Source organism: Anticarsia gemmatalis, chromosome 19, assembly GCF_050436995.1.
Source record: "Anticarsia gemmatalis isolate Benzon Research Colony breed Stoneville strain chromosome 19, ilAntGemm2 primary, whole genome shotgun sequence".
Classification (NCBI taxonomy): Eukaryota; Metazoa; Arthropoda; class Insecta; order Lepidoptera; family Erebidae; genus Anticarsia; species Anticarsia gemmatalis.
Genome location: NC_134763.1, coordinates 6,830,195 through 6,845,776, shown reverse-complemented (window position 1 = coordinate 6,845,776; position 15,582 = coordinate 6,830,195). Strand labels below are relative to the sequence as shown.

General features: G+C 33.6%; 1 protein-coding gene across 4 annotated transcripts in view; it reads left to right on the top strand.

The window, feature by feature from the left end:
• The window catches only part of LOC142980965 (uncharacterized), a 91,989-nt gene that overhangs the window by 37,593 nt on the left and 38,814 nt on the right, over window positions 1-15,582 (top strand). For all 4 annotated transcript variants that reach the window (XM_076126601.1, XM_076126598.1, XM_076126599.1 and 1 more), the window contains exons 4-6: window positions 2,999-3,169; window positions 7,410-7,642; window positions 8,800-8,906. In XM_076126601.1, the coding sequence (XP_075982716.1) occupies window positions 2,999-3,169; window positions 7,410-7,642; window positions 8,800-8,906 (511 nt within the window). The remainder of the gene's footprint in view (window positions 1-2,998; window positions 3,170-7,409; window positions 7,643-8,799; window positions 8,907-15,582) is intronic.

Sequence of the window (15,582 nt, the reverse complement as noted above, 5' to 3'; positions counted from 1 at the left end):
GTTGATTAAAGTACAGCAAAGCATTCCTTTTGCTTAGATGAATTTATCTCTCCTCCAAGGTTTTTTGCTTTGCAGTAAATGAGTCACTTCGAAGTATTGATTTTGGGTACCTATCTTCCATTTCAACGTTTGTTTTGGTCTACTTTTCTTAGGTTGTCGCCTAAAGACTTGTTCCGATTCTTCGGGGTGAATTTCAAGTAAAATAGTGACGAAGCTTTTCTGGTACTATCTTAATTTATTTGAACTGCTGCTCATGTTTTGATGTATCTTCTTAGTACTATTTATTGTAATTAAAATTGTCTGATATATTTCCATATATTAATGTTCTTATCAATAACTAATAACCTACATTTAATTTATTTGCGTGACCAATTTTAAATATCTAATTTAGGTTACTATTAAACAATTGCTATTTTATTTTCTACTCATTTTATGGACTTCCTCACAAGAATTGTATGAAACAAATTTTAGGCTTGCAAGTTTTCATTACGATGATTTCCTTCCTCGTTAGATCAAGTAATAATCATTTCTAATATATTTCTTAATTATATTAATTCTTAACAATACAAGAGTCCCTTACAAACTCCTGTTGAAATCTTACGTAGTCCATAAAGGCTCACGAATGTCAAATCACTCACACGAACTCGTAAAACCAGTTTGTTGTACTCCAACCTCCATTTGTTTGTGCCTTAGAAGTATTTTAATCCTCCACATTTATTTACCTTACTTGGTAGCCCGCTGAGTTGTTTTTTATTGTTTTGACGCAACACAAAAAATGTTCTTGTTTCCCTTTGAAACACTTCAATCATAGTTTTTGTTTCATATTTTTTGCTACTGTTATGGTAAAATTAAATTCATAGATTCGTTTTAGTTATGTTTTTATTGATGTGTGTTTTGATGTTATATACACCATTATATATCATCATTATATACATACAGTTTGCATTGCATATGATTGAATATAAAATGAATATTTTATACTTTGAAACTACGTTTTCTGTTAATCGTAGAAGTAATCTATCGGTGCTATAACAAATTTGCATCGCATCGTCAATCATAGCTGCAGCGTGATTGAATCGATTCTCACGTAAAAGCCATGTTATGCGCATATGGCAGACAGTTGTTTTGTTATTTATGTCTAGACATCCCACAAGTCTGATAACAAAATAAATATTTTACATAAAATAAATAAATTAAACCCATCGCTGTACCACTGCTAGGCAAGGGTCTCCTCCCGTAATGAGGGAGGGGTTAGGCCTTGAGTCCACTACGCTGACCAAGTGCGGTTTGGGGACTTTGCATGCCCTCAATCAATAATATTTTACATAAGTTCATTAATTTGTAAAATAACAAACAAAATGTATATTTTTCCACTTGCTTATTCGAATTATCGACAGTAATACGTATGTCACAGTTTTATCAGTGCTATCTGCAGTGATGCAACTGCTGTCGTTTTAGCTTTCCTATAGACCTTATTACCTAGGTGATAGAGGTTAAATTTGATAAATTAGTAAACACATGGTTTGACACGAGTATTTTGTATAGACGAGCCGCCGCCGGCGCAATTAGGTCGACGGCTCGGCCCGCGTCACTCGCTCACCAATGGAAGATTTTACAACAAACCTTGATGCTTTATAGGTTACAATTTATAGATTAAAATCTATTCCGTCTGCTTTTCACGGTCCTTGAAAGAAAATATGATAATAAGTTTATTTTTGGAGTGTTTAATGTATGCAACCTTTACACGTGGATTCAGATATGAGTCGAGAAAAGTCTTTCAAATGAATTTTAAATTATATTTCTGAGTACGGTACTATGGTTTGTTGAATTTTAGTTATGAATTTCGTTGTACGTAATTTTTATTCGTAACATTAAGTACCTATGAGGGGAACATTCTTGATTTAGTCATACTTTGGGATCAATGCTTTCGTGGCGGGGTTTCCTCGAAGAACTTTATGGTTTTGCCAAATTACCCATTAAAATCGCTGCTTTGAAAATCCCAAAACTTTTTGACAGTGTTACCTGATATTTAATTTTGTAATCGCCGGTTGCATGTTTATCACGAGCTGATTGATATAATCTGAAGGTCCCTTCTATTGCTATCATGTCATACAGTTTCAGTCTGTCACCCGTCTGCTACTAAGACAATATATACCTAAGTTAACCCTCCAAGGAAAGCAAGCTATATAGTTATCAAATAATAAAGTCTAGTCTCATACAGACATTAAAAAGCAAGGCAAATGAACTTAGCATACAAATACACACTGGTGACGCAAAGGCGCCTAGATTTGTAGGCATGACGACTACAAGCTTCCTAGAACTTACGCGATTGAATTGTCAATATTGCACTTCTATAAGGAAGTTTGAAAGGTTATGCCACTACGGTAGAAAAAATGATTTTCCATTAAATGATAATCGTTACAGCTATAGAAGATTTCTTGATTGTTCCATACCTAATAATAATTGATAGGGTTCAATGTCTCATAACATCTTTTTTTAAGCAGGTACAACTTAAATACCTTTGAAGTTTCTATGGGGCATTTTTACCCTTTTAGACACACTACCACTTCTGGGCATGGATCTCATTCCGAAATTAAGTCCTACCCCCATTGCTCAAAATTTTTAATACAGATTTCACGATATTTCCGCCATTTTGTCTTTTCTTTTCTTTATCCCCGTATCCATAAGAGCATCTGTAACTCTGTTCTCTTACTGATTTATGTATAAGTGGCAATAGTCAAATAACCAAAGCATGTGACAGTCCTCTCGTTGGCATTCTCATCATCTCGTTCGCATGCACTAACGTCATGAACCCATACCGAAGACATCCCATTTTTGGTTGGGATGACTTACAGTATTGTCAATTGATTCTTAATAAACCTGTTTATTTTTTTAATTATTCCAATAAACTTACTAAATACAAGTATTATATTTCAATAGTCAACCTTTAAGTTGTACTTTTAATGTTACTAAACATACCAATACATTTCAATTTCAGATGGAGATAATGGGTCAGAGCGTGTTCGAGTTCAGTCATCCGTGCGATCACGATGACATTCGCGAGGCTCTCCGCACGACTGGCAGCGGCCGTCGTGATCTACTGCTGCGTTTGAAGTGCACCCTCACCAGCAAGGGCAGGAATGTCCACCTGAAGTCTGCTTCTTACAAGGTAAAATGGTTATTTCAGGCTATAAATGCTATGGTAGTGTACTAGCGCAAGTTTGATTATTTTTACTTCGATAAATTGTAGGAAACGATTTGTCGTGTTAGTAAGAAATTAATAGTTTAAGTAGACTATGCTTTATTAATTCATAACATAAACGAAAATGGTAACCTTTTCCAAAAACAATAATATGCAAATGTAGTTCTTTTCCTGTTAAAGGTTTTGAAAACCAATTTTATTAATTTACAGAACTATAACTAGCTGCTTTTTACCGTAGCCCACCCCGCCCTAATATTTGAGGAATAAGAGAAAACCCTAAAAAACAATTTGACAAAGAATAAAAGCAGAATATTCGTCGACTTTCTTTCTAACCAACCCATATGCTATGACTATATAAGCCGTACCCTTAATTCACACACTCGTTTGGTTTTGGTCTAGTGAAGGCAGTCTTACAAGTTGCCGTTGTCTACAGAATCACCTTCTTATTTCTTTATCTGTTAAAATAACAAATTAACGACATAGCAACCAGTTTTAAACTAACGAAACTAACCTTGGTTACATTTTGTCTCAATCCCTTATCATGACTCATTTTTCTATTGTACCTTATTCTTATTTACTTTGTCAATATGTCGTTATATTAGCATTGGTATTACGAAAGCGCTTTTTATCGCAATTTCGTTATTCGTTAGGGAAAACCCGAGTAACGGTGAATAGCGAAATTATTGTTTAATTAATAAAGTATTGTTGATTGCTTTTTATTATAAATACGTGTTCTTTGGAGAGTTTGATATTTTCGGTGTGAAAAAGAAGTCGTTGTAAACATAAATTTAGTTGTCGTTATATTTGTTCTAAAATATCGTAACTTTCGATATGGGGATGTAACCATTACGTATTACATTAGTATTTTTATAGTGCCTATTTTTCCTTTATGAGGGACTAGCAGCCGCCCACAATTTTGTCCACGTGGACTTTAGTTGAGTAACTTTCCTGTTTACATAACCTTTTTTATGTTGGTCCATTCCTGTTAGTCACAATGTAATGTTACATAACCAATAGTAATCCCCGTAACTGGACTATTCAATATAAATATAATTTTTCAATTTGCACCAGGTGTTCCCGAGTGAAAACAAAATCTTCAGCTTTATATTATAAGTATAGATTAGATTGTCCAGTCTTGCAACTGTTAAAACTGTTGGACTCAAAGTCTTACCCCTCCCTCATTACACGAGGAGTCCTGGAGACCCTTGCCCAGCAGTGGGACAGTAATGGATTAAATTTATTTATTATATAAAAAGTAAAACTATTTTTTGTAGAGTCATCGTGAAACAAAAACAAAAATATTGTTGGACGTAAAGTAATAGTATGTACTTAATTAAATATACAAAGCATATAGATTCCATTAGCCTTGAACGATGAACTGTTTTCGTAATATTGTTTATAAAATTCAATTAATGATAATAGTTTAGGGCATAATACTTGTTTCCATTGCAATCGTAAATAAGTAGTATCGATATGTACTACAGATTAAATATATACTATGTCGCTTTAACCAAATTTTAATGCAATATTCACTTATACTGTTTTCTTAGTACCTACCCTTAAAGAATCATAGATATCAAAGAACAGAATATTTGATTTGATCTCACAGAAAATATTTGTTCTGGCATAGGTGCTGAGTTAGGCAATGCGTAAAACAATACTTGTTTTGTGTCCAATATGTCAGCGCCATAAGCTGCATATAAACTACAAAATTATCCTTTTCCACGTTTGTAAAATATTAAAAAACTAAACTTGATTCAAAATTGAAGAGCAGTGCTAGCCGAGTGTGGCTTCAAAGCCTTACCGCTCCATTATTCCGGGAGAAGCCACCAAAAAATTCTATAATCTATACTAATATTATAAAGCTGAAGAGTTTGTTTGTTTGTTTGTTTGAACGCGCTAATCTCAGGAACTACTGGTCTGATTTGAAAAATTCTTTCAGTGTTAGATAGCCCATTTATTGACGAAGGCTATAGGCTATATATCATCACGCTGCGACCAATAGGAGCAGAGTACCAGTAAAAAATCATACAAAAACGGGGAAAATTTTGACCCTTTCTCTCTTATGTGACGCAAGCAAAGTTGCGCGGGTCAGTTAGTGAAAAAATATCTGCATAGTAGTAAATTGTTTGTAACACTATCCCAGTTATCAAGTAAACAAAAATCACGCCATTACAAAATGTAAACATCGTACTTACTACTTTCCACGAATCGAGGAGAGTCATATTTGGTATCATTGCATAACTAGGCAGGATTCTCAACTGATTGCTATAAATATTAAAATCTGCAGACCACAGCTCACGCACGTACACCACCTTAATTAAATACATGCTAATAAGTGTAATATGATTATATTGACTATTTCTAAGAAATGATACTGTAAACAAGTTTAGAAGTTCAACGATCGCGATAAAATCTGTGAAGGAAAATCACTTCGAATTACGACTAAACTGTTTACTTATTTTTTGTTAGTGTCTTGATTACAGTTCTTAAGATATAAATGGGATACTAAACTGGTAATCCGAAATTGGGATTTCATAAGAATAGGCACATTTTTGATAATAATTATTTATCTGGCTTAGTTCTTAAACAGTAAGTTAGTACATTCGGTAGTCAAGTATTTGAACTGTGTTAAAATGAAAGGAGAATGCTCAAAATGTATGGGAAAAAAACCCAGGCCGTACACAAACGGTGTGTAACTCAGAATTTTAGTGATACTGAGTGATTCAATTCCAGATATTCGCCTCTATCAAATTCGATGGCTAAATACTATTTTTTGCTATTATCTACTATTTAAAAGGTGAATTTAAAAAATAAATATTTTTCAAACATTCATCACAATGATTATTTTTTGAATAATATAATTGTATAACTAAATATCTAATACTAATAAATAATTAATTTTAATGGAACTGTGATTTTTAAAAAATAATTAACAATAAAATAATTATATTCTATCACTACATAGTACATAGAAGGTGCCAGCTGCATTTCTTCCTGTGCATACTGCAAAAGTCAGTAGAGGGATGGAAGGGTTTGGTGCTTCATAGGCTATAGGCTAGCAATCTACCACCATGACAACACTTTTCTACCTTATAATAGCCCTCCAATTGTCTGCCAACCCGCATTAGACCAGTGTGGTGGACTAAGGCCTGATCCCCCTCTTTGTTAAGAGGGGAGGCTCGTGCCCCTCGGTGGGGACATATATGACCTGGTAATGATGACTCATTTTTCAAAAATATATTTTTTAATATTTTTAATTTGTAACTCAGTTACATACCTATATTAAAAATGTGTGACTCTAAAAAGATTAAACATTTATATAGGTAACTTATTAAAAAAATATAAAAATATATTGAAAACCCCTACTGAAAAGTTATAGCAAAATAGTATGTTCAGCCATCGAATTTGATAGAGGTAAACATTGGAAATTCAATTACACAGTATAACTAATTTTTTGAGTTACATAACTTTTGTGTACAGCCTGGGTTTTTTTTGAGCATTCTCCTTTCTACTTTTGATTTTTTTACCGATAGCTTGGTGGTAGTTTTAAGTAAATAAATATTTCGTGTTCTGTGGAAGAGATTTTATTCGAAATGCTCTCTATTTTCCGTCCTATAGCAACAGATAGTCGGCCTACTTATGTAAAATTTAACTGTCCCAGATGTGTTTGGGCAGATAATTAGGTGTGCAAACAATGCATAATATAAATGTAGACGAAAATTGTTAAGGTTTTCTATAAATAAAACAAAGCAGTCTAAAAATACAATTTAGGTTACTGTTATACAATTTACTCGACAGTATTTACTAAACAAATTGTTAATAGGTTCCCCATGCAAACATAACAAAATGTTATTTTTACTGTTTTAAATATTTGCTTATATACCTACTTATTAATCGGAAGTTATTGTGCTAAGACAAATCTTATAAAATTACGCAAATATTCAGTAAGATATCGTATTTAACCACTCTGGTTAGAAGACTGGTCCCTATTCAAATACCTTGCCAAAGTGGTATAAGTTAAAAATGTATTTTTGCATTAATTTGTACTCAATATTTTCTGACAAGGTGTAAATTGTTTGTAAGGATAGTACCAAGTTGCGTTTCCTGATCTCTGCCTAGCCCTTATGGAAAGAAAGTGTGATTTTATGTGAATATGTATATTTTCAATGTTTGTTATACTAAAGACATATTTTTCTCTACACAGGTGATCCACATCACCGGTCACATGCTGATGGCTGACGACAAAATCGAACAAAACAACAACGGCGTTGAAGACAAGAAAGCTGACGGTGAATTCAAGAAGGCCATCAAAGCAGGCTCCCTTGTAGCCGTCGGCAGGCCGATCCCACACCCTTCCAACATCGAGATACCCCTCGACAGCAAGACTTTCCTCTCCAAACACAGCCTTGACATGAAATTCACATACGTTGACGAAGCGTAAGTACTTTTTATCCTTTAACGCACAACATACTTGTTTACGAACAATAAAATAACACCTTCAACCAACACGCGGTTAAAACGTGATTAAACTCCAGGGCCACAAAAATTAGGGCTACATTAAATTTAAACCGCTGTAAACAAGAACGACACTCGTAAAAGTATTTTTTAAAAATACCAAAAGATGGCGCTGTTATCAAAGTTTTTCAACGTATTACCTGGCCGAATTTAAGTCGCCTCTCGACAATTGTGTTCTAGTAACAACACCGCCCTCTAGATTCAGACATGTAATATCAACAAAAATATCACCTTCAAATGTATTTTGTAGGTTAAACATGATGCGATTTCGCGGTTTTGTACACAGTCCGCGATAAACTTACGTGGATATGGTTCATAAATGTAATGTTACTGTGTGTTGTGATGTGTGTATATGTTGTGTGCTAGCAAAAGTGATGTTTGTGTTTAAAAATCGTGTGTAAATAGTGAGTTTTGGTGGTAAAATCTGTAGGAATGGCGGGATATTTGAACTGCGCCTGTGTAAGTAGTATTTACTTAAAAATTTATTTAAAATTTGGGGTACATAGGGGCTGTTTACGTTAGTAACTAATGATTACAAGCGTTACTTTTGCTATATATCGAGTATTTAGTAGCGAGAATCAATGGGAGTGGCGGTAGGTCATTCAAGGTTATCTATGTAGGTGTACCGGCAAGCATGACCTAAGCATGGGGATTGCAGGTCACTTTGGAGGTGACCTTTACGACAGTAGGCTTCTATCTTTCTTATGAAAATGTATTATCTTAGTGGTCTAGATGTTTTATAAACTTTTAGCGTAAAACTGTTTAAAAGTAGAGTTTAAAAACAAGATTGCAAAGTTTACGTTAGAAACTTGAATAAATAATTTTGTAAGCATAATTATTATTATTAATGATTAAATTAAAATAAAGGGCCTACCTCAATATTTGATTATGTTATTCGTAAAATAGACCTACTCAAAATGTTAAAAATAAAAATTACCATTAAATCAATGTTAACAACTTTAGACTGGCTAATGTTACATGTAGAAACATTAGAAAATAATTTTATGCTTAAATCATGCTTTAAATTTACAAATCTTCCGATTCTAAAGAATATGTTCTAACTTTATTTCTTGTTGCAGGTTGATGAACACACTCGGTTTCGAGCCAAACGAGCTAGTAGGCCGTTCCGTCTACGAGTACCATCACGCTGCAGACACCGGCTCCTTGGTCCAGCAATTCAAATCATGTAAGTAATAAATCATGTGTAACAAATTAATTTATTACCTCCTGGGTACATGTACAATTTTTCCACAAAAATATTGTGTACAACGCCCTCTATGTTGCAACGATGATATTACTTAACGCGTGTAGAATTCGGTTAGAGAATATTACAGGCGTTTTCTCTAGATGGCAGCACTCGTATTCAATATTGTTTGTTTTGCAAGCGTGATCAAGTTTCATATTTCGGACAGGAAAGTATGAACTATCTCCGATTTCGACTCCTTGAAGGCTAGTTGACTGATAAAGTTGTTAAAATTTTTGAAAGTCATTACTGATTACCAGTTTTGATCTTAATCTGTTATCTTCCTATATTTTGATACCTAATAACCTAGTTAAAAATTGATAGGTAGGTACCTAGAAAACCTGATTGTGATCTCTAATTAAAGTGATATGGAGATATATTTGTCCATGACCATATTTATTTAATTATACCTACTCAAAATAGTTTCCTTTACCTACTTCTTTCTTTCAAATCACAAACAGCCTGAATGTCTTCCATTCAAATACGCTACGGAAATTGCAACGAAAGTGACATAATGGCGCAATTTTTATATATTTTTAGTCCATTATATTAAAAGCTTCTGAAAAGCGTGGGCGAAATGGCATTCCGGACTATCCATGATAATGAGATTTTTTAGCAGTCTGTTACGATGTAAGGGCCATTTACCCTGAATAATTCATCGCAAACATTGTGTAAACGTTGTCTGCTATTTTTCACTTTTTACCCAAATGTGGGGTGAATTCTATGCCACCCACGTCGAGCGCGCGTCTTTGTGCCCGTTATGGGCCGTTTGAACCGGTTGAAAGTGGTTCTGGCTGAACACTGAGCACACACTCCCGAGTCCCGTCTTTGATGTATTAAACTTACGAGAACTGAAATCCTTTTTATTATCTCCTTGAGACGAAATTGACATAACACGTCTCCAGGTTTTTATTTTAGAAGGTTGTGTATTTTTCCCTAAGTGGTAGTGCAGAGGTGTCAACACTCACGTTACGTCAATATTTGTCTCTATGTTGTAGACAAAGCTATTACCTTATACCGGGCAATTAACCACATTACGGGCTACTTTAAATATCGAAACAAAAAAACCGAATAACTATCCCACATTTGTATTTACAACAATAAAAACGATTTTCCGGAATAAATACATAGGTAATGACATTAAAATGACAGTAAGGCCTAAACTAGGTTAGGCTTATATCTTAGGAACCTATACAAAACTATCTAAAAAATAAATTTATAAATTAAATAGATATAATAAACCTTGGTACCTATTCGACTATAGTAAGTTCCTGTGACTTTTGTATGTCTTTCAACATTTTCAAGTCTGTATCTTTATTGTTCCTAGAACGAATCCCAGGTTGAACTACACGTGTTATTAATTAAGTCGTAAACGAAAGGAAATGGCAGTCAGTTGATGAGTTACCAATGTCGTTGGTTTATCTTCACGATCTAATTGATCTGTAAGCCGTGTTCGGAAACTTCGATAACTTTTATCACTTTTTAATGAACTTCTTACACTTGGGTAGGCTTGAGAGTAGAATTGAATCTCGCTTGAGATAAGACGGATTGGAGGATGGGGAAAGGGGACTATCCACTGCTTGTTATTTCGTATGTATGTTTGTAAAGTGCTTAGCGATATAAAATCTTTTCTAGTTAGTAGCAAAATTATCTTTATTAAAAAGATAAGAGAACCACTATTTGAGTGTGTTCGCACTTTATTTATCTCTGTGTAGGTAATGAACGTATTAGGTAAATAGGTTTTTGTACCTACTTAAGTACAAAAACCTATTAATAAACTAAACAATGATTATTTAAATGCTTTGAGTATTTTTTGTCTTATATAAATCTCGGGGAAGTAAAAACGTCTTACTGATGTTTAAAATGAGATACAAGCTAGTGCCATACGAACAGACAGACAGCGAAGTCTTAGTAATAGTGATCCCGTTTTCTCATTTGGGTTTAGGACAGAACCTTAGAAACAAAAAAACCATAAAAGAAAAATAAATGTAGGTACACCAACATTTACTTCAAACAAAGGAAATATCCATCTCCGATTACATAAAATTTCATAATACGCTTAAACAATTACGCGATTATGCGTCTTCGATTCCAATATGATAATACCTTTGGGTATAATGATATAGCTAGCACGTGATACTCGTCTAGGTATGTAGTTAATAGTCTATTATGTTCACTTGGCTGCCTGATATAGGTACCTCTGCCTATATATTATGTTTCATGAAGCACCTGTTTCGTCCACGTTTAGAATATGACTGTGCTTGTTTCGTACAAAATGTGTTATTTATTATTTTTGATTTGGCAAAATTGAAAAAGTTCGTGAATCGTTGCCATGGGAACTCTCTACATGGGTTGGTTTTTGGAACGTTTTTATTGAGTGGGGCTGAAGAGAGGTCAAATTGATAAGACCTTACGTAATAATTTTTTTTAGGAATAATATGTAATTGTAATTGCTTAAAATGATTATGGAAGACATAAACATCAAGTTTTAATTTAATAGTATAAAGTATCATAATTGAGTGCATCTAGGTTAATAGTAATTAATACCTTGAACCTTGTGTGATTTACTATTAACTAACTTTATTGGCACCCATTGAAGGCAAATAGACAGTTTATAACTAGAGTTTTTCAGTCCATTTTTCAGCCTTAGTTCTCCTACCTTTCTTCTTTCCCTTTAACAACCTTGGTGATTTCGCCAAAAGTAGATCTTAGCCTATAAGTATTGAATTTAATCTTAAAGAAGAAAATCTTAAGTGGATTAAATATCATCCGACCCGAAGCACTATAAATAAAGTATTTTGATTAAGTTTCGTTTTTCATCCAAAAATAGACTAGCCTTAAAATAATATTATGATAAAAATCCCACATTATTTTTCTCAGCCATATTTAGTTCGCAAAGCTAATAATGTATTTATAAAGTTAATCTTGGAACGAATATATTTCATGTAGAAACTTTTACAGTAACTTTGTAAGAAGTTGGCTCGCGTATTATCGGATAGTGTCAGTGCACATTACATTGTAAAGGTACGATGTAATGAATGAACGTTTGGACACGAGTAAACTTGACACAGTTATCGAATAAGACTCGTAATTTGTAATTACAACTACATAACGGGTATTGGTACTTGTATTATGGTCATTGGAAGTTTCCGATTCGAATTGCGTAATCGATTTGTGAAAATATATTCTTCCCTTCCCTCGAACAAAATATCAAACCTGTTTTAGTATAAACAGTAGCGCCACTTATGTCTTCGTGGACTTTAGTTTTGATCATTTTCATATTACATTTATTGTTGAACTTTTATGTAAACGTGTTCCCCCTTTTTAACACCTTCCGGCGTGAAATTTCTGAATATCCTCTTAGTGTTCGTCTACACTTCCTAAGGAATCTTCATACCAAATATCAACTTTCCACGCTCAGTAGTTTTCGCGTTGAGTCAGTCACTCACTAATGGAATAGTTTTATGTGTATTGATTGTTCATATTTAACCCAAATTCATTAATAACTATTGATTTAGTCCCTATTAAAATGTTCAGTGATTAATGCTTACTAATCGCGAAAACAAACACAGAAATTGCGAATCCATTTTTATCGTGAAAAGTGTTCAGTCATCTTATAGTAATAGATAAAACATATTTATCATTTGTTTATTGCTTACAATCACACCTGTTGTAAGATTTTAATTATTGGAAGCAGAATTTCTATACATTTTTAGAAATGTTTATGCAAAGTCATTATTTAGTCGCAAATGATTGCACTGATTGATTTTAGGGGTGTGCTCGCAACCTCGCAAGTCATGATACCAATTGTATTGGCAATAATCTATTTTTTGCACACCTTTGAAAACACTGAATTAGATTATTAGATAATTTACCGCAGCTTATGAAATATTCACCAGTGATGAAATATTTCCTTCAACATCAAGATTTTCTCATAGCCTTCCAACTTACGTAGATGTTGATAAAATTAATAAGTTTTTCTAGTTCGCCATCTAATGATGCATTGAAACTTTATGGCATTTGCTTTGAATATTTATAGGCAGCATCCATCTTGGATGACCAGCCGTGTAACGGAATGTAATTTTTTAACGTCCCACCATAAGTAGACAAAAGATTAATGCACTACAGTAACTAATGGCCGCGGCTAATCGATAAACGGTTAAATGCATTATATGTTTGACAGATCGATATAATAGATCGAAAGATTTGATGACGATTACACTGCTGCAGTTTTGTTTTTTATTCGTCTAGTTAGTGGTCAAACAAAGGTTTTAATTTGTCCAAACTATCTTCGAAAACAGACAGTTTAAGAGTGAGAATGCTGACTATGATCTAAAAGCCAATGTTGGCAAAGCTCATTCGAGATTTTTCGATGGAATCGAGTTGTAACTATTTTATGGTTTTGAGGATACGTTGAAGTTATCTATTTAAATTTTTATGAAAGCGTTCATAGTTATTTGGAGACTATATTGGGACTTATAAATTGTATTATTTGTGTGTATACCTATTTCATGTATTGCAAAATAAACCTGTAGTTATTTACCTACCGCGTTTTACATACCATTGTATAATTATTACGCACAAAAAGTGCTCATTAAATTTCAACAGTATTGTATTCCTCGTATTCGCATGTAATTGTTATATTTCGAAGAACATCGACAGTTATTCGCCAACTTGACGAATTGTTGGTACATTTCGCTGAATAATTATTTTCGGCGAAAGCCTTCATAATTATTAACTATAATAAGTTGGTAGGTAGGTACCTATTGTATTGTATTTTATTTATCCGTATTATAATGGTGCGATTATGTGATTTTATTTTGGTTTTTAAATCCGTTTTGCCATCTCATTGATTCATATTGGGTGACATGACCATACAGAACTTAATTTATTGTGTACAGACTAAGTATTTTTGTATAATTTATAATATACTAGAGGTCGCCTGCGACTTCGTCCGTCCGTAAATCCCAATCCATCGGGAACTCAGGGATAAAAATATGTGTGTATAATATAGCCTATGTGTTATTCTGGGTCTTCAGCTACCTACATACCAAATTTCATCGTAATCGATTCGGTAGTATTTGCGTGACAGAGTAACAAACATCCATACATACATACAAACTCACAAACTTTCGGATTTATAATATTAGTAGGATATTTTATTAATACAGGTACTTAAGTAGGTACTTATTTTTATTAACAGAGCCCTATTAAATTTGTAGAAAATTAAGGCATTGATAAATACCAGGTTTCATTTGCCATTTTAATACAATTAAGACGTATGCCGCTTATCAACATAAATTACGTTTAGTCTAGTTTATTTCAATTTAAAACGCACAATAAACATACCGTACCTACAGCTTTGTATTGTTCAACTCAGTAAGCAAAATTAAATTAAATGTCACGACACCCGAGAGGGAGGCATACGGTTTTGTGGAAACGCAAATTATTTTATTCAGGGCAAAAGTACGATTGATGTAATAATAATGAGGTCAGTTTCACAGCTTATGAATAAGTGTTAGATATCTTATCTACCGGATAGAGTGACCGTGAAGGTATGAAAACCACTGTCGAAATTCCAACTGATAAAATATCGGCCTTTTACTTGGTGTAAGTGGTGAATCGAGTTTTATTGTTTTTACGTACAAAATATACGTATTCCTATCATGAAAATAGGTCGTGGTTATTTAATATGTGATATATTTAAATTAAATGGATCGACACTGAAATGGTGGGCGAAAACTGTGTGTAAAAATAGATCAGTAACATCGCAACGAATTTATTTATGTTAAAAGAGTTACACTGAAAATGCAACATTAGTATTGCATAGACATCTCAAATGACATTTTTTCGAAACTACTTTTTCTAAAAACACCTATTAATAGGTAGACTACATACAAGTTTTTTTTAATGTATGCCAAATATCTTATAACAATCCCGATTGCAATGCACATCTGACACGTGTAAATTAAAATTCAGTTGTACGAACGTATTTTTTACGTAATCCAGCCGGCGTGTGACGGCACGTGCTAAACGGAATGTAAAAATAAATTTTATTTTTATTTGGGCCGTTAGTTCATCACGGTACCATCGGTTGACACCGCCGAAGGTCCGCCCACTTGATCCCGATTCGTGACCCGACCGTGTTATCGAATAATGCCATATTATGTAAATTTCACCTTATTTTTGGAGCCATTGTTCAACCTGTATAACATTATACGGCAGATCATTAATTTTGTTGTCATCTTAACTTATTTTTCATTTCATAGAAATATTTTCTTTTAAACTTTAGAATTTTACGCCAAAAAACACTAAGAGGCTTTTTAGTTGTGTCTCAGGATGATATAAAACCATTAAATACGTCTTAAACGTCTCCGTTTCAGAAATCATAAGTCTTGTTTGCTGACCATTCAAGGTTTATATCAAAAGAAAAATTATATCCACTTCGCTGGTTTCAAATTTAATTTGCCTCCGTCTAAACGCGATATCGATGTTTATCTATAGCCCTTGATGGAGAGCACTCCAATCTGTAGGACTCTGCCGCTGTCGTTAATAAAGTGATAGCTTTTCCGAGGGGTCTAAATGACAATTAACTCAGTATTATTTTCACCGCGTCGCG